Genomic DNA, 25,828 nt, shown 5'->3' on the forward strand with positions numbered 1-25,828 from the left:
ACCTTGGACCCACCTCCCTAAGTAATCCAACCACAACCACCTTTTCTGTTGCTACCTGACACCCAGATAGCTCCTAAAGCAGTGCCTCCAGCTCAAATCAGCCTCTCTGATGGAACTTGGAAGCTAAGGGAAGAAAGGAATCTAGGTGGGAACCTAACGGTGGCCACCAGAGAGCCAGAAGGATAGTGTCTTGGAGGCCAAAGAAGGAGAAGATTTTAGAAATGAAGTAGACATTGGTACTAGATGGGAAAAGAAATGAAATATGTGCTTTATATTTGGTGTTTAGGCCATTGATAAATTTGGCAAGTGTGCAAATAGCAAGGATTAAAGTTTGAAAATGACCAATGAGGCAACGAATACACTCTACTCTATTAATAAGACACTCCTCTGAGAAAGGAAGGAGAGACAAGAACCAGAGAAGGAAATGGGTTAAAGAAGTTTCTTTGATACAAGAGAATCTATGCTAAAGTCACCACGTTAGCAAAGAGGGCACAGTTGAAAACAGAGAAGGAAAATTGATGGAGCGAGCTGTCAGGAGTGGGAGCGACTGACCGGAGGAGTCCGTGTGGACAGAAGAGCTTTCTCCTCCTCTGAGGTGGGAAGGAAGTGGGAGGTGATGGGTGGGGAGGCGGGGAAGTTTGTAGACCAGGTGGCAGGGAATCTGACACTGATTACACACTTACTCTGCTAGAGTCCCCACGTGGACCATGAAGATGAATAAGACACCATCCCTGTACTCTCCGTTCTCAAACGTTCGCTTCATTTAAATGAATAAAGGAGTAGTTAACCTTATGCTGCTTGAAATTCAAACATGCCCAGCAGTGGCTGACAAAAGGTAGGATTCTGGCAATAGGTACTTCCTAGAGGATTTCACCACTGGCCTTGCTTAGAATTGGCAGTGCATGATGATAGTAAAAGTTAGTCTGACTTTTAGGTAGTTTTATTATCATCTTTAAATCATCTGTAGAAAATGACCACCTTATTGCTTTCATCGGAGCAAATCTCTTCTGCCACCCCGCTTGTGGTACATCACCTCAGATACTTGCTTTGAGGTTTCATTTGGAAGCAAATCAATGTATAAAACTCATTTGAGTGACAAAAGCAAAAGAGCCTGAAGGAAGCAAAGAAGTCAAGTTTAACCCCTTCATATTACAGATGAAGAAAGTAAGGCCCAGATAGGTGAATGATGCATTTGAAGCCACTCAATCCAGGAAAGGGCAGAGCTGGGTCTGGAATCCAGTTCTCCGGACTCCTGGTTAGTCTCCAGGAGAAAGTTCCATCTTGTCTACAGCCCAGACAGCAGTGTTGTGGTACCCAACTAAGAAAATAGTACCTGGAGATCCACATGGATCCATCAGGAAACCAACCAGTATTTGGGGGTGATGAGGAAGGAAGGAAGACTTGATTGCTCTCTGTTTTTCTTCTGTTATGGAGTCAAAGTGTTCTCCCTTTACAGGACTTTAGAGATCACTGCAACAAATCCCTTTCTTTTTACTTCATTCATTTTTTTGGACAATATTTCAAAAAATTTGAATGACCACTTTGGTCTTCTGAAGTTTTTATATTTTCTGAAGGGATGTGGCATGTGTGAGTATGTGTGTGTGTGTGTATGTGTGTGTGTGTGTGTGTGTGTGTGTGTGTGTGTGATGGGAAATATATTTAGAGATGTGATCTGAAAACCTAAGACAACAAAATGGACAGTGACAGAAAATGAAGATATAGGAAAATAAGAGGAAAATGAACCAGGGGGGTGTACCTTGAGAGCCTCTCAGTTCCCCCACTACCCTCACATGCAGTGTTGTATATAACATCAATCATATATATATATATTTTTTTTTTGAGAGAAAGGAAAATAGAAAGGGAGTGAATGGGGGAGAGGGGCAGAGGGAGAGAGAGAAAGAGAGAGAAAGAGAGAGAGAATCCTAAGTAGGCTCTACACTTACCACAGAGCCCAATGGGGGGCTTGATGCCACAACCCTGGGATCATGACCTCAGCCAAAATCAAGAGTCGTATGCTTAGCCGACTGAACCACCCAAGTACCCCATTCATATTTTAAGTATAGATAGGAAGCTTCTTACTTTAAGAAATACCATGCGGGGTCGGGGGGGGGGCACCTGGGTGGCTCAGTCGGTTGAGCGTCCTACTTCTGCTCAGGTCATGATCTCACGGTTTGTGAGTTCGAGCCCCATGTCGGGCTCTGTGCTGATAGCTCGGTGCCTGCTTCAGATTCTGTGTCCATCTCGCTCTCTGCCCCTATCCCACTGTACTTTGCCTCTGTCTCTCAAAAATGAATAAATGTAAAAAAAAAATTAAAAAGAAAGAAATACCTTGGAAAAGCTTTACTTGATATTTTGGGGGAAGTAAAGAATTAGGTTTTATGTACTTTGCATATCATGGTTTTCATATATTGGCTTTGTTTTGAGTGAGAATGTGTCAGTATAAGTACATCACAAAGGCAGGTAAGGCAACTAAAAAAAATGTCATGGATTTTGAGATTTACTGTTTGCTCAGAAGAAGCAGAGGGACAACTTCATAAAAAATTGATTTGTGGGGTGCCTGGGTGGCTCAGTTGGTTGAGTGTCCAACTCTTGATTTTGGCTCAGGTCATGATCTTACAGTTTGTGAGTTTAAGCTGTGCATCGGGCTCTGTGCTGACAGTGTGGAGTCTGCTTGGAATTCTCTATCTCTGCCTCCCTTTTTCTCTGCCCCTTCCCCTGCTCACACTCTCTTAAAATAAATAAACTTTAAAAAAATTGATTTGTGACAATGATTCTTCCCACTTTACATCAAACAACGTGGGCTTTGGTAGGAAATACCTTAAGTTTATTCCTAGTCCTTCTATCTACCAGAGTTTCAATGACAATTAAAGGAGATAGTGTTATGTTACATCATCAGCCCTTAAAATGTACTCAGTACATTTGATTATAGAAGCTGTTCTGTACTTGAAGATGACCTTGGCTTGGGTCTCCACAGGTTAAATGGAATCTGATGTAACGAAAATTTTTTTGTAACATAGCTAGATTCTTTGTAACATAGAAAGATGGCAGTAAACGATTTTAAATCCAATATGCCAATCATCTCTGGTTCTATCATTTTTAATTGGTGAATAATCTTTTAAAAAAAAGTAACCTGTAGGGGGATACAGAAAAGCTCTTACCTCTCCTGAAGTCCTATGGGCTTCATTTTGAAAGGAGAAGGGCAGACAGCGGTGGTAGCTTTGATCTCAGGAGTGTATCGGCCTTGAGGGTCCACAACCACATTCAGCACCTTTGGGGCTTGCTCGGGCTGGACCATGCTGTTGACTGTCTTTGCCTCAGACTGTGCTGGCTGTAATGCAATGGGTGATAGGTGGATCTCCTGATTTTTCTCTTTATCTTGTCGCAAGGAAAACTGAAACTTTTCTTTTAATCTGTAAAGAATCTATAGAAGGAGATACAAAGTCTTGCTGTCATATTTTGCACACTAAACAACAAAATATAATCTCTTCCAACCCGACCCAGAAGACAAACTAAAATGAAGGTTCAATGATAATACAACTAAGCAAAGCCTTCCAGAATGGTCTCTCAATTTTATTATATTGAGATTTTTTTCCCCAAAAGGATATAGTTGGTATTTCTAGTTGTTAAACAAATGTGTTAATGGATCTATTCTTCAAATATATATTCAAAAGAAAATTAGGCTAATTTTATGACAGTGCCAGATGTCAGTTTGATCACATGCAAATCTTTACTCAAAATGGCTGGAATGGAAGGCTGATGAAAGGAAGAGCCATGAAATATGTATGGGCTGATGACATTTACAGAAACAGAGATCTTCATCCAGTACAACATGGGAGAATAAAATCTTGTAAAATATTAATGAAAACATGGTTATGTTATAAATCTTAATTTCTTATGTTGGTAAATATCCACACTAGCCATGTATTAACTTGAATATCTTGTAACTTCTTGAAAAATTTAAATGTAGGGCACTTATCAAAGAAAAATTTGGATAACCAGAATTTCATTTCTTACCTCTTTCCCCTTTTAATTAAAAAAAAATTTAATGTTTAATTATTTTTGAGAGAGAGAGAGAGAGAGAGAGAGAGAGAGAGAGACAGAGTGCAAGTGGGAAGAGGAATAGAGAGAGAGACACACAGAATCTGAAGCAGGCTCCAGGCTCTGAGTTGTCAGCACAAAGCCTGACGCAGGGCTCGAACTCATGAACCACGAGATCATGACTTGAGCTGAAGTCGGGAGCTTAACCGACTGAGCCACCCAGGCACCCCTCTCCTTTTTAATCTTGAATGCATGTAGGAAAAAGCAAACATATTACTTTCCTCCATTCTCAGAGCCTTTTCTGGAATGGCTAATTCACTTCAGAAATGGTAGGATTGTCATTTTTAAATTTTTGAAGGAATTGGGCTGACTTTGCTCGAACCCTCCATGGACTGAATTGTGAGGGAGTAGAGTTTGTTTCTCATCCTCAGGCTTCTCTTTTAATCAGTTTTTCTTTTCTATTTTTATTTATTTTTTTCCTTTTTAATTTATGATTGACTTTTATTTTCTAGAGAGGGAAAGAGTATGCAAGCGAGGGACAGGGACAGAGGGAGAGAATTTTTTTTAATGTTTATTTATTTATTTTGAGAGAGAGAAAGCTCTAGTCGGGGGAGGGCAGAGAGCAAGAGAGACAGAATCCCAAGCAGGCTCCAAGCTGTAAGCTCAGAGCCCAATGCAGGGCTTGAACTCATGAACCATGAGATCATGACCTGAGCCAAAGTCAAGAGTCAGACACTCAACTGACTGAGCCACTCAGGTACCCCTATTTCAACTTTTTTTAAAAAGATTATTTTATCTTTTCTGGTTTTATTAAGATGTAATGGACATATTATATAGTTTAAGGCATACAACATAATGATTTGGTTTTTTTTTCTCTTAATGCTGACTCCTCTACTCCAATTACCACAGAAACTATATGCCCTTGGGGTGCCTAGTTGGTGGCTCAGTTGGTTAAGTGGCCAGCTTTTGGTTTCAGCTCAGGTAATGATCTCATGGTTCATTGAGTTTGAACCATGTGTTGGGCTCTGCACTGACAGTGCAGAGCCTGCTTGGGATTCTCTCTCTCCCTCTCTCTGCCCCTCCTCTGCTCTCTCTCTCTCTCTCTCTCTCTCTCTCTCTCAAAATAAATAAACTTAAAGAAGAAACTAGATGCCCTTGTATTTCTTCAAGTATGTTCTCAGGAAGTGACTTGATAAATTAATGCACATAAAGGGGTGACTTAACCCATTGTCTGTAATTACAGCACTGACAATGTCTGCATTTCAAAAAGCTTTGGGCCAACTGGACTCCCTTGTTTAATGTCTGAAATCCATTAGCTGAACGAGTGATATTTTAAGGGAGAGGGCTTTCTTGGCACTTTTCAATCACATTCACTCTAACTAGTCCTAAGACTAAGTCTTTCTTTCAAAGTTCTTTTAAATTCTAGTTATATCTATATTTGAAATCTACTGGAAAAAATATATATACATATACATATATATTTGTTAAAGAATTAATAAACAGAAAAATTAAATTGCAAAATAAATTGAGAAAGAAATAATCTGAAATAATGGAGAAGATAAATACCTTTGAGAATGTATTTCAGGAAAATTTTAGAAAATATTTGTCTAATGTTCTCAAAATACATTGGTAGCACTTGTGGGTATTTATTTGAGGAAAATTAAAACACTAATTCAAAAAGATATATACATACCTATGTTTACTGCAGCATTATGTAGTAACAATAGCCATGATATGGAAGTGACCTCAATGTCCATCCATTGATGAATGGATAAAGAAGATGGCATATATACACAATGAAATATTATGCAGCCATAAAAAGAGTAACATCTTGCCATTTGTAATAACATGGATGGACTTAGAGTGCATTATACTAAGTGAGATAAATCAAAGAAAGACAAATGCTATATAATGTCAATTATATGTGGAATCTAAAAAACAAAACCAATGAGCAAAGAAACAAACAGAAGCAGACTCATAGATACAGAGAACAAACTGGTGGTTGCCAGAGGGAAGGGGGTAGGGTAATGAGGGAAATAGGTGAAGGGGATTATGAGGTACCAACTTCCATTTATACAATATACAAGTAACAGAAGCATAGGCAATAGACTCAATAATACTATAATAACATTGTGTGGTGGCAGTGGTGACTATGTTTATCATGGTGAGCACTGAGTAATATATAGAACGGTTGAATCACTATATTGTACACCTGAAACTAACACACATTGTATGTCAACTTCACTACAATAATAAAAATAGAAAATGGTTAAAATGGGCAAAAAATATGTTGTTAAAAAGTCTGCTTAACAAAATAATATTCTAAAAAATCAAAAAGAAGCAAAACACAACAATGTAAGATGAAAAGGTATCAGACTGAGATGAAGAAGAAAAGGATTTTAAAAGCTGAAAACTCGGGAGCAGGATGAAAATCTTTTAAGCAGTAAAGAACGGAAATGACAATGCAGAAAACACAGCCAGTGGCATATGTGGCAAAGTCAGGAGATTGCCGGAATATATAGCAAAAAGATAAAGAGAAGAAGGTGAAAACAAGGGAAACAATGGCATACAGAAGTCAGAGAAAAGTCACTGTGAACGATAAACCAGACTAAGTGAGAGAGCTGTGAATCATTCAGAGCTATTTTTCAGTGCCCACTGAATGTCATGTATTGTGAGACCTACTGAGGATTCTGCTATGAACAAAATAAACTATACCCTGTTCTCATGGAATTAGAGATATGGAATGAAAAAGGTGCTCAGTCAAAAAACATGTCAGTTGAAAAAAGAATAAATGTGAGAAGAAAATGGGAGAGTTTTTGTGACTGAGGAAAAAATGCATTTACAAAAAAATGCATGAATTCCACACCTCGATAAATTGAAGTTCATGAGAATGAAGCTAATAGTATCTCAAATACACAAGGTGTCAGGGAATATACTGCCTGTGTACATTTCCTGGAAAAAATTAACCCAAACTCATGAGAAAGATGACTCAAAATTAAGAACTAAAGAACTAGAAATTGTGATATAAAAGGGAGTTTTGAAATTATGTAAAAATGAGTGAAAATGAAATTTAATTATGTCTCAGATCTCGGATTATAACAAGACAGAGGTTTGGGCAGAGAGATAAGAAATAGGAGTGATTGTACATTAAGTGATTTATTTATTTATTTATTTATTTATTTAATTTATTTATTTAATTCTCACGTTAGATAACATACCTTGTAGTCTTGTCTTCAGGAGTAGCATCCAGTGATTTATCACTTACATACAACACTCAGTGCTCATCTCAACAAGTGCCCTCTTTAATGCCCCTCACCCATTTTCCCTCCTCTTCCCCCACCCCATGAACCCTCAGTTTGTTCTCTGTATTTAAGAGTCTCTTACGGTTTGCCTTCCTCTTTTTTTTAATCTTATTTTTCCTTCCCTTCCCCTAGGATCAGCTGTTAAGTTTCTCAAGTCCACATATGAGTGAAGTCATGTGATACCTATCTTTTTCTGAGTGACTTATTTCGCCTAGTATAATACCCTCCAGTTCAATCCATGTTGTTGCAAATGGCAAGATTTCATTCTTTTTCATTGCCGAGTAGTATTCGATTGTGTATGTGTATATTCATCCGTTGATGGACATTTGGGCTCTTTCCATAATTTGGCTATTGTTGACAGTGCTGCAATAAACATTGGGGTGCATGTGCCCCCTAAGTATCTTTGAAATTAGGGATATAGATGGAATCAGAGTTAGGATGATCACTATAGGTCCTTCTGACTTAATTATACATTGAAAAAACTACAGTCCATCTGAATCATGTGGCTTGCCCAAAGTCAGCAGTCAGCGAGGGCAGATCCAAGTCCTGGGGCAGTTCTGTTTTGCAGACCCATGTACTTTCCACACCCTTACATTACTTCTGGTGCTGCTCTTTGCCATGCTATCATTCTTAACGATTGACTCTGACATCACATCTGCTGCAGATCGGTTCTCACCACTGGCTTTCAACACCACGAAATCTAAGAGTATATCTTTTGTGGATTAAAATCTCTCTTTAAGGAAAAGGACTATGCACCTAGGGAGTATAACTACAAATGCGTTCTTATAAATTGAACTGTCAGGCAATTAAAAAGAATCCTTTTTGTCTTTTATTCAGTTCACTTCCTCATACACTGGAAACTTTTAAACTGGTGGCGTTCACTGACAAAGGTAGGGTAAAGCTAAATCTTAAATTTTTGAAAATGATGGTGCTAAATATTCCTATGAGAAATATTACTGCATAAGAAACAAACAAGACATCTAGTATTAAGTGACAAATCTTCTTACTCTTATTATAATTACTTTTACGAGCTATAGGATAGAAAACATTGAAGATAAATATCCCTACCCTGTGTATGATGCCTAAGAACTGGGGGGGGGGGGCAGTTAATTTACTGCTTCTCTTCAGTTTTCATAACCCTCAAAGGCACTTTTCCACCACTTTGCGCAAACAAAATCCTAGAAATACGAGAACAGTAACAATAAGATAACACAAGATTGCTAAGTTAAATACATAATTACTAAAAGATGAGGCAATAGAATTTAAGGCAGGACATCTTTTTAATTTATTTTTATTGATTATTTTAAAAAATATTTATCTATTTAAGTAATCTCTACACCCAACATAGGGCTCAAACTCATGACCCCAAGATGAAGAGTCGCATGCTTTTCTGCCTGAGCCAGCCAGGTGTCCCTAACTTTTTATTTCTTAATTGCAAGCCAGCTATTTACTTGAATGAGAAGAGAAACAAATATATCTGTACCTTCACAAAAATATCTTTAATAAAAGATAATACATATGTTATATATTCTTAGTTCTTCACATCTGAATATAATATGTACATCAGAACATTTGATTGCCTGTTTACATTTGGGTTTTGGAGAAGCATATTTTCATTTCCAAATTGGAATATTTGGAGAAGCATATTTTCATTTTTAAAATGAAAATTTGGAGAAGCAAATATTTATTTTCAAAAATGAAAATGAGACAGCCAAGGAAATAACAGCTTTCTCAATAGCTCTTGACAGGTAACTTTTATGATTATATTGGTATAGAAGTAGCTCTAGTCCAAAGTCCTTCTTTACTTCATGAGTTTATGTTCTTGCTGAAGAACCTTTGCCACATATTTTTACAGTCATTGGCTTACTTCATCACTGGTTACAGGTCAGCTTTTTAATCTGTGTCATATGTGTACAAACTGATGCCTACGCCTTTGATTAGGTAGAACTGATGCCTACGCCTTGGAGAATATATAATGCTTACAAGACACTTTAAAAATACTCAAGAGTGAGGACACCTGGGTGGTTCTTTTGGTTGAGCATCCAACTCTTGATTTTGGATCAGGTCATGATCCCAGGGTCATGGGATTGAGCCCTGCATCAGGCTCTGCACTGAGCATGGAATCTGCTCAAGATTTTCTCTCTCTCTCTCTCTCTCTCTCTCTCTCTTCCTCCCCCCCCTTCTCTCTCTTTCTCTCTTTCCCTAAAATTTAAAAAAAAAATACTCAAGAGAGAGACTTGGTTGACAAAACATGGAAAGAATGGAAGATGTTGTTACCTGGCAATAGGTGGGTTGTCATGGAATTAAGTTGTAAGACAGTGGTTCTCAACCAGCAGGGATTTAGCCCTTCAGGGGCATTTGGTAATGTTCTGAGATGGTTTTGGTTGTCATACTAGGGTGTGTGGTGGGGTGCTACTGGCATCTAGTGGGCAGAAGCCAGGGATGCTGCTAGATACTCGACAGTGCACAGGACAGATCCTCCTCTCTCCCCAATATAATTACCCAGTCCCTTTGTGTGCTCTTGGTCAAGTCACTGATCCTCTCAGGATCTTGGTTTCCTCATCAGTAAAATTAGCAAACTAAAATACATTAAGTGTTTATGCATGGAGTCTATAGTTAATAATACAACATTGTATACTTAAAATACTTTGCTAAGAGGGTAGATCATATGTTAAGTGTTCTTATCACAATACAAAATAATAATTAAAAAATTGAGTGCCTGGTTGGCTTAGCGGGTTGAGCATCTGACTCTTGATTTCAGCTCAGGTTATGATCCCAGGGTTGTGGGACTGAGCCCCGTGTTGCGCTTCACGTTGACAGCATGGAGCCTGCTTGGGATTCTCTCTCTCCCTCTCTCTCTGCCCCTCTTGGCTCATGCATGCATGTGCTCTCTCTCTCTCTTTCAAAATAAATAAGTTTTCAAAAAATAATAAAAAAATAAATAGAGAGCAGGAGGGCACTTTTGGAAGTGATAGGAAGATCTATGACAAAGTTGGTGGTGATGGTTTCATAGGTATATACTTATCTCCAAACTCACCAAGTTGTATCCATTAAATATGTACAGCTTTTTGTATGTCAATCATACTTCAATAAAGTGGCTTAAAAATACATTAAGTATTTAGTACCACACAGTAAATTTAGTGCCAATTTAGTACCAGTAAGTGTGCAATAAAGGGAAGACATTAAATATTACTATTATTATTTTTATTATTAAGAGGATTGTATTCTTAATACTTAAAAAGTAAACAGTTTTTTTTTTATAAATTTTTTTTTTCAACGTTTATTTATTTTTGGGACAGAGAGAGACAGAGCATGAACGGGGGAGGGGCAGAGAGAGAGGGAGACACAGAATCGGAAACAGGCTCCAGGCTCTGAGCCATCAGCCCAGAGCCTGACGCGGGGCTCGAACTCACGGACCGCGAGATCGTGACCTGGCCGAAGTCGGACGCCCAACCGACTGCGCCACCCAGGTGCCCCAAAAAGTAAACAGTTTTTATTAAGATAGAACAAAATTAAAAATTGCTTCAAGGCACATGCCTACTCTGAAAATGGTATGTTTTACAGAAATGGTTCTGTAAACAGATCATTCCAGCCAGAAATCTATTCCCATTTCCCTCAGTCTCTAGCAATTATATATAACCAATTAGAAGAGGGTAGCTGTTTATGTCCACCTGTGACATGTTTTCACTGCATGGGGCTCAGGCTATAGCAGGTGATCTGACATACAACTTCCTGTCTCAGCTACCAAGACCATGACTAGAAAACTTCTACATGACTAATAATTGGCTTTTTTATGGGTCTAACATGCTAAAACTTTTGTTGACATCAAGAGCTCTTTTCCTGTATTTTCTAAAATTGCTTTCCAGAAGCAATCTGGCTTGTAGATATCTCTACCTACATTTCATAAATGCCTTTGCACTTTGTAATAAACCTCTAAGTACATTTGAAGATTTAATTTTGATGATAAATGTTCCTTCCATTGTTTATTGAAGTTTAATAACTAATTCTTCTTAGTAATACATTTCCCCTACCTAAAACAGACTGAATGGATTGGAAATTGCCCACACACTTTTCCTTGGAAAATTGTATTTGTCTATTTGTCGCTCCACCCACTCTACATTCACATTTGAGAGGTGCTAAATAAGTCACACATTTGAAAATGTCATGCATGTCTAATTTTATGCCTGGAAATATAATTTTTTTTTATTTTAAGGAAAGTAAACAATATGCCACATTTCAAAAATTTTGCCAAGCCTTATGTTATTGTTACATAGCACACATAATCCACCATTACAGCAATTTACCTATAAAATTTCATAATAAAACCATATGCCTTTTGTTTCTGTGGTATGTAGGAAGGCTGGATCGAAATAATGGTATTTGATCTCTCATACATATAGTTATTGCCAGAGGGGAAATTCTGTATTGTGTCTTTTCTTTTGCACGGACTCAACAAAATCATGGGAAATAGAATCAGAATATTATGTGTTTGAAAATTGCAAAAGTGATAGCACAACTATTACTGAGAGAGCCAAGTAAAAAACTTACTTTAAATCAAGGTCACTATCAAAAGTACTTGAGCAAAGATAAGCTTTTTTTAGAGAATCATATTTGACATGTCCCTAAATGTGAACTGTTGACATGTCAGTGTTATAGTTGCATCAGATAAACTTAACTTCATGTTAAATTCAGTCTGAGTAGGTAGAATTTTTCTTTTTTTTTATTTTAAAATTTATTTATTCTGAAAGATACAGAGAGAGTGGGGCAGGGGCAGAGAGAGAGGGAGAGAGAGAATCCCAATCAGGCTCTGTATTGTCAGCATGGAGCCCTATGAGGGGTTTGAACTCACAAACAATGAGATCATGACCTGAGCCCAAATCAAGAGTTGGACGCTTTACTGACTGAGCCATCCAGGTGCTCCAGAATTTTACTATCAGTATTAATTCCTTCATGTATACTGCTGGTTCCTCTGTTATGTTTTTTCCCTTTTTTTAAAGCTTATTTATTTATTTTGAGAGAGAGAGAGAGAGAGAGAGAGAGAGAGTGTGTGTGTGTGTGTACACGAGCGGCGGAGGGGCAGAGAGAGATGGAGAGAGAGAATCCCAAGCAGGTTCTGTGCAATCAGCACAGAGCCTGATGGCGCTGGATCCCATGAACAGTGATATCATGACTTGAGCTGAAATCAAGAGTCAGATGCTCAACTAACTAAGCCACCTGGGCACCCCTCCCCTGTGACTTTTCAAAGCGACCTTTTCTCATGAAAATTTAAGATTGTGTTTGAAATATATCATTCTACTTCTTTCATTTATTCAAGGGCAACTGGAAGACACATGAAAAGTGTTGTTTCTCTCACTACCCCCACCTCCAACGTGTTCCTTGCCCAAGAAATGGGAGCTCCACCAGCCAGGTACTCAGCCAAATAAATGAGGAGTCAACCTTAATTTCTTTCTTTCCTTCTCCCTGAGAAGGGAGCAAATCCTGTCATTTCCGTTTACAAATAAATCCCAACCGTTCACTTCTCTCCATCTCCACCACCATCCCTCCTCTGGGCCATCATCATCTTTGTCATCAGGCTAACACAATGGCTTCCAGAAGAGTCCTACTGCTCCCAGCTTTGCCTCGTGTTCTGTCCCCAACCACTCTTCACCAGCAGAGCACCTGCTCTTGTAAATCCACACATCAAATCACATCAAAGCTCTGTTTAAAACTTTCAGCTTCCACCCTTCCTGTTAAGCCCAGAGAGGCTGGCTTATTTCCACCTCAACTGCTCTGTCCTCTGCCTGGGAGGCCCTCTCCCCACATTGTCACATATCTTGGAAGTCTCCGAGGGTTCTGTTCCGCTCACTCACTATTAAGGTATCTTTTCACAGCACTGCACAATATATGATTTTTTAAAAAAAATGAATAGACTTCATTTTTTAAGATCAGTTTTAGGTTTACACAAAACAGCAAAGAGTACAGAGTTCTCATATACCCTCTCTCCCCTATTTCCCTAAACAATTTTCCCTATTAACATTTTGTATTAGTGTGGTCACATGTGTTACAATTGATGAGCCAATACTGGATATCATAATTAACCGAAATCCGTAGTCTAGATTAGGGCTCGCTCTTTTTGTTGCACATTCTATGGGTTTTAACAAATCCATGAGGCCATGTATTCACCACCACAGTATTGTACAGAATAGTTTCACTGCCATAAAAATCCGCTGTGCTCTACCTATCCATCTCCTCCCCTGAAACCTCTGGCAACCACTGATCTTTTGATTATCTCTAAAGTTTTGCCTTTTCCAGAAGGTCAAATACTTGGAATCATGCAGCATGTTCAGTATTTGTTTAAAAAAAAAAGTACTAAATTATTATCTGTGCCCCCCCCCCCCCCCCTTTAGAGTATAGGTCCTACAAGAATAGGGATCTTGTTCTCTCCTTTGGCCACAGTGCCAACCACAGGTCCACAGTGTATCCCCTGCAGGAATTTGTAGACTGAATGAATGGATGAATCTAACTGCCAACCCAGTGGACAGCAATCACCCATACCTTGGAAACATTCCTTTCTCGATTTGTTCTAGTAACTTTGGAGCAGACTTATCTAGGTTTCTGACTTTTACATTGATGCTTGGCAGAAACTGGGAAAAGAAGAGCTAGTCTCTGGCCCCCAGGGGTTGAGAGTGTGGCCACCACAGATTCTTTTGCCTCATGAGAGCAATATGTCATGAAAGGATTTATCCAGTCATGCTGGATATGCAGGTGCTCCTGAGTTAGAGAGGCAGAGCCTGGACCGAGTCTTACATGGTAAGAGCAGGCTCTGCTGGGCCTCTCTCTGCCCTCCAGGACTCAGAGGCTGCTCAGGAATCTGCTTTCCCACTTCCCTCCTTTACCCTAGCCTTTCCTCTGCCCAATCTTATCCGTCCACCCCTCCCAATGCCCCCCCCAGCGGTCTCTGCTTTTAGCACTCTCAACCTCCTTGAATTGTCCTCTTCCTCCCATCTTTTCATCTATGAAGCAGAAAAACACTCTAATTGTGACTGACAAGAGAGAAAAAAGCCCTCAAGATTCCTCAGATTAAGGAAGAGCCGCATATGTTAAAATAGTGCAATTAACTATTACAACAACAACAACAACAACAACAACAACAACAAAACACACCCTCTAAAATACTAAAAAATGCCCAGAGGTCTCAGTCATAGTTTCCCTAAAATCTCCAACTTTGTCTCATTAAATTTTTCCCTCTCAGTCTCCACCATTTAATACATAAAAATCAAATTTCTTACTCAATGTTTAAGTTATTCTTTTTATTATTGTGTCACAATTCTTAGAAATCTTGCTAAATGTGTGCCCATAGGAGACCAGACGCTTCTGAATTCATGACGATGGAAGCTTTAGGGTGTCCTTACTGCTTCCTATATTTAGACTCGAGGAAATATGCCCATCATCACCATGTTCAAGGCCTTAAATGTTTTATATCCTTCAAGTTTAGACGTACTCAGCCTCTGCCTTTCCCAACTAAGCCCTAATCTTTCTAACATAAACCCCTCCCCAGCAGGGGAAACATAAATGAACAAAAACCAATAAGACACTTAGCGATACTGTTGGTTGAATAGTATGTAGTGTGATGTCTTTTGGGGGCATTTAAGAGCTAAGGAAGGTATATTTTTGAAAATGTACAAAATTAAAAAGAACATAGCACAAGGAAAAAAATGTTTAAACCCCTTTGTAAACATCAAATATTTTAAAGTACATCACAGAATTTTTGAAAGAATAGGAAAATCTTATCAATGTATTTGAAAAGTAACTGTTAACTCCCTCAATACAAAATAGAGCTGTCTAGTTTAGTGGGGTTTACTCTGGGTTCTTTTTTTTTTTTAATTAGAAATACACTTTTAAAGGCTACACATTTATAATTTATAATTTACAGAACTATTTGCCATGTATACTTTTATACTTTTTAAATTCATTCACCTAAAAAGTTAGTCGACAGTGAATTATCTAGCCTTTGAGCCTATGATCATCCCTTTCAATGCCTAGAATTTCGCAGAATGCTATCTATCTTTAGCTATTTATCTAATAGCATTAATATCTAATGCTATTTATCTTTAAAAATAAATAAGGAAATCAACGATTCTTAAAGATATAAGCTTGCCCCTAAGACGTTTCTTTTTAAAATTTGTCCTGAGTTCCATAAAGATGATATAAAAGAAGAAATAAAGTAAGCCCAAAGTGTGCCCATGAGACTTTAATGATTTTGAGGGCTCCAGTGACCACAGTAAATCACTTTCTAAAGCTTCATTCCCAGGGTTGATCAAGTTACTAAAAGCCTCAGTGCAATTACAGCCTTATTCTGCAGGTCAGAATCTGTAATTCCTTAGGTTTTCCTTAGCTATCACTCTGCCGTCAGATATGAAATATTCCCAGTCTAATAGGATCAAAGCCTTGCTTCTGTTCCCAGTCTTTTCAACATTCGTTTGAATGACAGTATCCCATAGTATTAAGCAGTGGCTCAGTAAGGGATAAGATATATAAAGAAGCAAACTTACCATCAAACACGTTACTATAATAACAAAGATGCTGAGAAAAATGACAACAGCATAAAATCCTTCTTTGCTCCAGATTTTGTCCGCTTCATGCTGCCCTTGTAAAACATTTTTCTTTAAAAGCAAAACAGAAAGTCTGACGTTAAATGAGAGTTTGAGGAGAATGGCGTTCTTATCAGACACTCAACATATTTTTAGCTTCACTCCATTCAGTGTAGTAGAACACACCTACATCCCCCGCTGCCAGAGCTGCTTCTCAAACTGATCTGAGACGAGGACAGCCGTCCCTATACATGAAGAGATGATTTTATCTCCTGTGCAGGAGCGAGCGTGCCGGACATGGCATATTGGGTCCTAGACTTCGTAAATGTCCCTCCAACAGTCTCTCTGGGAAATTACCTGGTTCATAAGTAAAAGAGTTCTGTTCTTTTCTGTGTTGAGGAAACTGTTTCTGAAGCTTTCCTTACTGTTTTAAGTCCCCTCCCACAACACCAACACCCTGGTTTACGTGCTGTAATGCAGCTCTTGACTTTAAACAAAAGTGAAACAGGTGCAAACAAAATCTCTTGATGCTTTTATAAACAGAGTAACAGTGTCAGGATCATTTCCTTCCTTTTTTTCTCTTTGGTCAAATCTTTTTTTTTTCCTTTGAATGCAGTCTACTTTTGCAGTTCACCTCCACCTGATTGAAGTTCACCTCCACCTACAAATTGTTAGGATATTATATTTTACTTAAAGCAACAGGGAGCATCAAAAAGTGCAGAATTATTTGGAAATAAAAGTAAGATAAATAGTTTTACTTGCGCCTTTAAAATTTTTTTTTGCTTGCTGCTTAGTGGGTGAAAGGGTGGAGAAGAAGCTGAATAAAATGTGAATGAGTGTCTTAGTTTTATTTCACCCACTCCTTCTTTAAAAAAAACCTACATCTATTACTATCACAACTTAGAAGGCAATTAAATTTTATAATTCAGTGAAATTTAAAGATTCATAGTTAAGGAAACTTTAGCTTGAAACTGAATGGCCTACAGTTGGGAAAAACATAAATGCTAAATCAAGTCAAATGTTTCCGCTCATCTAAACTTCCATTTTGTTGAAGTATGCCTTTTATTTCCCTCAGTGAGAGTCCTTGCCTGTCTTTGGATATTGCCTCCAACAATTAAGAAAGCCCTGAACAACAAGATATTGATGATGAAAAAGCCACATGGATAGTGGCCATGGAGAATGAGAGTTCATCTTGGGCACCCCAGTGGCAGATGAGTGCCCAGCTTAATGTAACCACTGGGGTGACTTCAGCTCCTACTATGTGGAAGAGAAAAACCACCTACTTGATCCTAGTCAACCCACAGAATCATGAGAAATACACAGTTGTGTCAAAAATAAAATTCTTGAAGAAAAAGAACACCCCTGTCCTTGTAGGTGTCTGAACTTTGAAATCATCATTAAATTATTTTTCAAGACTTTTTAAAAGATACAACACATTCAATGTTTGTAAATTAGACAAAAAGAAATAGTTGCCTTAAAAAATAGTTTATAAAAACTTTTATCCTGGAACTCAAGTTGCTGGGGACTTGAACAAAACAGAGCAGAAAGGATCTTGGAGTTCAATTGTGATTATAAAAATGATTTGAGGCAGATTCCTATTGCTTGCATAGTTGAATTTCCATTGCCTTTGCTTATAAAACACTGATATGCTCACTGTAACATCTTGCCTACTTTCTAAGACACAAATTCGTAGATATAAGAAATGACTTGTATATATTTGAAAAATATGTAAGTGGTCAGTTGAGGGAGAATCTGAAAATACTTGCTTGATGAAATGATTAGAAACCAAGTATCCTACTGGAAAGGAAATCTTGCATTCAAGTGGTGACTTGTCTTTTACTCTTTGACCTCAGCCAGATCATATTTAATACAATACCTCTATAAACATAGCTGGAAACTATCAGAAAAAAAACAACTCTTGTAGAAACCAGGTATAAATATGGTAATGAGTTTTTTACAGGCAACTAAATAACAACTATTGCTTGCTATAAAAGCAAACTAGTTAAGCCTTCAAGTAGACAGCCTAAACTTGTCAAATTTAACTATGAGGATCTGAGCTTTAGTTCATGTAAAATTTGGATAAAAAGCAGTGGTTAGGTGGGTGGAAAGAGATTTTGTGTTCCTAACCTGATTTGGTTCCTTTCTTTCTCTTTCTCTTTCTCTTTCTCTTTCTTTCTTTCTTTCTTTTTCTTTTTCTGCTATAGTTCGACACCTCTGGAATATCAACATGTTCCTTTCTGCTTAAGACAAATCTGGTTTGTTTTCTCTTTTAGCCAAAGTGGTGATGATGGAAGAATTAACCTCCTACCCCCACTCCCCCACTCCTAGTTAGAAAGGCACTTGTTTTGAACTCCTAGAACTTAGTCACTGCGCTTTCTTGGTAAATAGATTTCCTTCTGAGTCATGCTATTACTCCTGAGCACTACTATATTTGTACAGAGATCTAAAAAATTGATAAGGATAGGGTAATAAATGGAAAAGTTTGTAGTTAAGATCCCACAAGTCAAAAGAGTATAATTCACAGGAATCTCCAATCTAACCTTTGCATAAGGTTAATGTGATGCCTTTACAGTTTGTCAAAGGGCTGAGGGTTCAATAATTCAGAGGCTCCACAGTCAGGTCAAACCCAATGCCACTGTATTATCTTTATGTCTTATATCATAGCTACATCTACCTACATGCTTTGCCCTTCAACTCTGTTGCAGTGAAAGAAGCTGATGAATTTTGTTTATTACTTAAAATTTGGGCTGTTTCCTGTACCCACAATACGGCTTCTCTGCATTGTTTAATAATTTGATGCGCGATAGTTGTCTTGTTTTTTTTTTTAAACAATTCTGATCCCAAGTGATGGGAGACATCCCAAATGCTAGAAGACATGATTCAGAGGCCTTTAGGAGATATATCTTTTTAGAAGAGATGAAGCACACAGAATAAGAATGAAGTGGAAATATTTTAATTATCGGTTAATTGAGTTAGGTAGATAAACAAGGTGTATCCTACAACAATATAATTTTGTTAGATAAATGCTAAATGTCCACTGTATTATGCATAAAGTGAACAATTCGTTCTGAATTACCCAACACATGTTATCTTTAATTGTATTCCTCCTCTGCTTTGTATGGTCAGGACTATAATTCTTTAGATTGTTGACTAATGTTCTAGTTTCAAGGAATAATCACCATGCTCATGGGTAATGGTATATATTTATTTGGTATGTATTTTTTTCTGTATGTGAATATTCCATGAAAGCATCATTCAGCACCTTGGTCTGTTAGTAAGGAAGGTAACTTCCTCCTTTGAAACATAAGACCTGCCAAACTGGCATAATTCGCCATTAAACAACAACAGCAAATCCTAGATCATTTTTGCATTATCAATGTAAAACTTACTATTTCAATACATATTTAATTCAGTCATTAATTAATTTTTAATTAATTTTATAAAAAAATTTAAAAATAGAAACTAAAATAATGGATTTCATTTTATTTCCCTAAGATTTAATTTACTAGGCAACAGGAAGTCTAATTTTATCTTTATGAGCATCTTATAATAAAAAAATATGGGAGCACTTACAATGTTCCAGCTCATAAAAATATATAAAAGAAATAATATCTTTTTCTCCCCCAAAAGTTAGATTAAAGTGAAAACAGATGAATAAACAAAAGTAATTCTGTATTTGGTATTTTTGTTTCCCAAGAGTCATTTCCAATTAAATCAAGCAGATAAAGAAACGGCAACGATGGAAAACATGTCCTTCCCTGAAAGTAATGCATATTAACTTAGAAATAGATGCTTTGAGACTGCATTCACAGTGTTCTCTAATCCAGATAAAGGATGAGAAACCAAAATACCAATATTCTTTTTTTTTTCTGTTAATAAACATGTTAGCACAGCACAGTGATAATTTGGAATAAAAATGTGAAAGAATGGGTTGAGGCATAAGTTGTTATCAGCGTTAATGACAAAGATGAATAAAGAAATGGAGAAACAGAATACCATCACCAGCTTAGACAAATATCAACAAATGCTTTTGCAGTGCCCCTTTGGACCCTATGTTGCTGAGGTTGCCCGGGACCATAGATGGCTTTCTCCTGTTTCTGCATTAGGACTTCAGGTCAGAGGGTAATGCTGGGTCCATTCTAGAAGTGCCTGAACAAAAAGCCGCAAACAATCCATCCTTCTCTCCTTACTGAAATGCCTCATATCCAATTAAAATACTTCCCAGTCTCCTGTCAGGTAATATTCTCTAGATTCTAGATTTCCTAGATTTCTAAATTTCTACACTTTCATAAAAAGTATCACATTTTGCCCATCAAGTATACTTCCATTCTTCAACTACACTACAGACCTGTGGTCTATGGTGGGCTAATAGTTCTGTGACAAGCCCCTCATTATCACTGGGCTGAGGTGTGTTGGAGGACAAATACTTAATTTTTACTGTTTTTTTTTGTTTGGTGAGCTTCTCTTGGTTTGCAAATCTGGATGACTCACTAAGCTGCTGTATTCCTAAAGCATTCAGAGTGGCATTTAAACTCAGAATAAAGCAACAGGGAAGAGTGCTTATAATATTCACTGAAAGATTATGGGAGCAAATAAATAAACCCAATGGTCTTTTTAAATTTTACAGCACTGTCCTGGGCAAGATAGTGTGCAAGGCCGTCTGTCAAGGGCCTAGATATGGAAATGGTGTTTGGTTGGATACAAAAGGGAAGCCCTTCAGAGTCACATGCAATCAGGGTTGAGGAGGAGTTTGGGTGTTTAAGCTCATATTGACCTTTTCCCCTGGCCTCTCTGAAGCAGGAAATGAGGGGCTTTCTTCCTCAAAGCTCCTATGGCCCAGTGTGGTAACATTACCATGTATTCTCCTTATCTGCTTATATCTTATTTGCCCTATACAAGAATACAAACTCATTGAAAGCCAAAATCGTATTTTATTTTTTTACTTGTTTGTTTATTCATTTATTTGTCCAACTTTGGACACTACCTAGCACACTGCTTGTCTATTTGTGTGCCATTATATGCCAGCGTCTGAATGAAGGGGTGGAGACAACAGATAAAGTGAAATGGCATATGTTCTCAAGGAGCCTATAGGGTAGAAATAGATTTGAAGACCAAGATGGGATAAGGGCTTCTTGCACTAAGCTCAGTGAGAACACAAAGCAAGAGCCCACATCTGTGGAAGCACAAGGGAAGGCTTTGTTATATAGTAGACTGATCTTGAACCATGAAAGGTGTACAGATGGATCAACATATGCACAAGCATGGAGGGAAGAGAGTATGGGGGTGTCCTGGTACTCACTGAGTGTAGAGGTACTGAAGCATAAACTAGGAGGGTGCTGTCCAACAATCAGAAAGTCCAGTGCACAAAGGACCATATATCATATTAAGAAATCTATGTCGAAAAAAAAAATTAAAAAAAAAAAAAAAAAAAAGGGGCGCCTGGGTGGCGCAGTCGGTTAAGCGTCCGACTTCAGCCAGGTCACGATCTCGCGGTCCGGGAGTTCGAGCCCCGCGTCGGGCTCTGGGCTGATGATGGCTCAGAGCCTGGAGCCTGTTTCCGATTCTGTGTCTCCCTCTCTCTCTGCCCCTCCCCCGTTCATGCTCTGTCTCTCTCTGTCCCAAAAATAAATAAATGTCGAAAAAAAAAATTAAAAAAAAAAAAGAAATCTAGATGTGATTCTATAGCATTTAGGAAGCCAAAGAAGAATCAAGAATTAGGAGATTAGGAGAGCACGGCCAGATCTGCTCTGAAAAAGATTACTCTGTGTGACAAGAGGGAAAATCCCTTGTGTGTGTGTTGGGGTTGTGCAGAGCATGGAGAGGGCAAGGGGGAGAGCAAAACTAGATGCAGCAAGACTGGCTGGAGGTTGTTGTTACAGTCATGGCTCAATGATGAAATACATCTTCATTCTGCCAATAAAAAAACTGTCCTGCATTCAAATTATATTTGTTTGGTCCCTACTCTGTGTGAGGACTTCCACATATATTTCTAAAATTTAATTCATATTTCAAGTCTATAAGATAAAACTATACTTCCCCCACCTTTTTTTTTTTTTTACTATACCCATTTTGGATATGAAGAAACTGAGGCTCAGAGAGGCTGATAGTATGCCAAAGACAGACTTAATCTCATAGAGATTAAATCACTTGCCCAAGGTCACACACATCTTACGTGCTGGCTTTGGGATTCAAGCTCAGTCTTGGACCAAAGTTTTTTATACCACCCCGGTGATATCTGCTGAAGTGAGAGGCATTGTGCTTCCCTGCATAGGGGAAGAGACTAGGAGTCGAGATGTCTAGATGTCAAAGGTTGTTTTATACCTCATTTGCTTTGTCACTTTGGTGAAGTCACTTGATTTCTATGAGCCTTAGTTTCTATATCTGTAAAATGTTCACATATGCTCCCTCAGAGTCTGAGTCTATGATTCTGTGAATTTAATTAAATGCATTCAGGATGATGATCATTCCAGCAAGTTTGTTAGAATGGGACATAGCAGAAGGTAAAAAGGGACTGAATTTATTCAGGGGCGAGGATGGCGGAGATGGTGGGGGCAATTTAAAAAGTGCAGGTTTAGAAAACACTATGAAGAATACATTCATAGTTCTTAAAATTATGTTCCTCAGAAAACAAGACAAAATAAAATAAAACAAAAACCACATCTCAAATGAACTCCTAGATTGTGGACAAAGGTAAGTATCTGGCAACCACTGTGACAACGAAGGCAGTGAGGAGTACGCCTGTTGAAGAAGAGAATAGAAGGGTGTAATTTTGGACACTTCAGTTTCAAGTAATCGACCGACAAATATATCCAAATGGCTTTTCTTCAACACAATTTACTGGATAAGTCAATAGAAGCTACAAGACCATAAAGATTTGGAGAAGAAAGTGCCTCAGAGTGGAATTTTGATGTGAAAATAAATTCCGTAAGGAACAAACATATTAAGTATGAAGATCAGAGAATTCTGACCCTTAGGGAGATTTTTATTATCAAATAACACACAATAAACAGCTTTCATTTCAACACCTCCCGGAATCGAGTTACCATGTCATGCCAGCTGTGCACATTTTTAAATGAAATATTCCATGAACAACATACCTCAGGGGAGACTTCTATAATTCCAAATTGAGATAAACTTTGATGTAAGACATTTATATTAAGTGAACGTAGCACTTCCTCAGATGGGAGAGCATCCGAAATTCCTGCTTTTCGGTTTATAGGAGACACAAATAGTTCAACACTGTTCTTCTTTCCCTAGTAAAAGCAAATTATTTGTGTACATTAATAGGCATTTTAAACAGCTTTGGGAAATATTTTCACCTTCCCCCTAGAAACATTAAAGAAAATCAGAACCCTAGAATGTCCAAAGGCATCTTGGCAATCACATTTATTAGTTATCTGGTACACTCAGTATTAACAGCCCAAAGCCTGAGATTTTCCAATGGCCTTCTTTCAATTAGTTGACACTTCAAGATTTGTATCTTTATATTTCATTGGACTCTGGTTTAATTTCCATTCCATATTGTGATTTTTGAAACATATCGTGTAGACGTTCCCGAAGTATTTTGTGTTTAAAGAGGCATTTTAAAATCAAATAAATTAGGGACGCCGGGGTGGCTGAGTCAGTTAAGCGTCCCACTCTTGATTTCAGCTCTGTTCATGATCTCACGGTTCGTGAGTTCAAGCTCTGCATCAGGCTCTGTGCTGACAGTATGCAGACTGCTTGGGATTCTCTCTTTCCCCTCTCTCTCTGCCCCTCCCCTAGTTGCTCTCTCTCTCAAAATAAATAAATAAACTTAAAAAAAACCTTTTAAACCAAATGAATTAAATAAAACCTGTTATAATGGTACAATTATTAGACACCACCACTCCATATATTTTTCTTATAACTTGTATTAACGTAAAGGCTGAACTAAGGAAGGTGATGCTAGATGAACTTTGAAGTTGCTTCCCTGATCCTGTCTTTCACCTCAAGTATATTATACTTTTAAAATCTACCCTTGGTAGAAATGCATATGCCGGGCAGTAATATCATGGTACTTTCCTATTAGTATTACCTCCTTAGCTGAAATGGAAACACGGTATTTCTTACCATAAATGGCTGATACGCCACATGCACACACAAAACAAACACCACACAAAAATGACATAATGAAATAACACTGCACTTATGGAGGGAATTTTCTTGTTGATTCATGGAGTTCGCTCATGCTAGACAACGATCTTTCAGTGCAATTTATCAGAAGTTCAGCCAGGTATAAAATGCAGTATCATGCTCACTTCGGCAGCACATACACTAAGATGCAGGGTCAGTGTCCTCCTGGAAACCCAGAAAAAACGTTTCTGTGTTTGCGGGAGATATCAGACAAAGACTAAATACAGCATAATGCTGACGTGAAACATGTTTATAATAATTTAAACAGTTTCTGACCTAATAACCACAATGGTAGGAATAGATGACTTGTTTTGTGCCTGATATACTCCTAGGTACCTTAAATCTGTTATCCATTTAATGCAGAAAACACCTCCAGGACATAGGTATCATAGTTTCCATTTTGCAAATGAAGAAACGTAAGTGGCTTGCCTAAGGTCACATGGTAGGACATGGTCAGGCTGAAATGCAGTACGGTTTTGTCTGCCTGCCTCCAAAGCACTGTACTCTACTGCCTCTTGCATCATCACAGCTCCATCTGTTCTAATAACTGCTCTTAGAAACAGACTTATATAGGGGTGCCTCGGTTGAGGCATCTGACTCTTGATTTTGACTTAGCTCGTGATCCTAGGGTCGTGGGATCAAGCCCCGTGTTGGGCTCCACACCGAGCGTGGAGCCTGCTTAAGATTTTCTTTCTCTCTCTGCTCCTTTCCCCCACTCGCACTCTCTTAAAAACAAACTATATATATATATATGTATATATATATATATATTTATATATTTATATAAATGCCACTAGCATTCTCTGAGGATAAGCATATACCTCCCTGTGTGTTCCAAAACTATTTTTCATCCCTGCAAAGAGCTATTATGCTCATTAAATCTATACACACAAAAGTATATCCAAGATATCTAAGCATACCTAAAAGATTTAGGTCTAGATCTAAGACATCTGTAATCCCTGTCTTCTCACTTGAGCCGGCTATGACCTGGATATAAAAACCAATTTTAATTCTTTCAGGATATTGGGGAGTGTTGTATTTCCTCTTCAATGGTACTGTGTTAAAAACTACAGTTGGTTTTTTTTTTTTTAAGTTTATTTAGTCTCAAGAAATAGTTGACATGGAATGAAAGTTATCATGGGGTCTGAAACAACTCATCCTCCACACACAGAAAAAATTCAAAGAAACAAAAACTCTAAAGCAAAATAAAAAGCAAATTCTTCTCCGTAGCTGAAAATACAGATATTGATGCAATAGACAGATAAGCCTAAGCAAGAGCGTAAGAATTTACAGGAGGGGTATGTGCAGTGAGATATTAGATGATCCCAAAGCCTCTTTTCACAGGAACCTTAGGTAATTAGATTTTTACAAAGAGAAAATCTTATGATTTGAATTTGCCTTTCTTTGCCTTTGCTCACACCCACCTTCACATGCAGATGGGAACGTGTAGTTGGATGACATCAAGGTTCCCAAACACTGAGGAAAGGGGGAAAGAAAGGATGTGGGTGACTGATAGATAGGTCTGAAGTGGGCCCTCTACAAAAGATCCTTCGGTTTTACCTCATCCCCACCCCAGATCAGATCCCCATCTAAGTTTTCTCATGACTTCCAGCCTTATCTATTCATGCATTCCATTTGTGCTGCTGTCCTGAAGGGTTGGGTCTTCTTTATTCTTTATTCGAAATCCTCTGCCTTGTGCCTTTGGTACCCTTCATCCTGATACACTTGAAGGGTTTAAATAGATACTGTCTGGAGATGGTGTCT

At 38.0% G+C, this 25,828-nt stretch overlaps 1 protein-coding gene across 3 annotated transcripts in view; it reads right to left on the bottom strand.

Annotated features, from left to right (window-relative positions):
* PTPRR (protein tyrosine phosphatase receptor type R) overlaps nt 1-25,828 on the bottom strand; it is a 245,859-nt gene that overhangs the window by 92,871 nt on the left and 127,160 nt on the right. Inside the window, exons 4-6 of one of the 3 annotated variants that reach the window (XM_047868277.1) lie at nt 23,008-23,163; nt 15,872-15,982; nt 3,159-3,421 (exon numbers count right to left, since the gene is read on the bottom strand). In XM_047868277.1, the coding sequence (XP_047724233.1) occupies nt 3,159-3,421; nt 15,872-15,982; nt 23,008-23,163 (530 nt within the window). The other 2 variants (XM_047868278.1, XM_047868279.1) reach the window with 2 other exon arrangements.

Source organism: Prionailurus viverrinus, chromosome B4 (genome assembly GCF_022837055.1).
Source record: "Prionailurus viverrinus isolate Anna chromosome B4, UM_Priviv_1.0, whole genome shotgun sequence".
Classification (NCBI taxonomy): domain Eukaryota; kingdom Metazoa; phylum Chordata; class Mammalia; order Carnivora; family Felidae; genus Prionailurus; species Prionailurus viverrinus.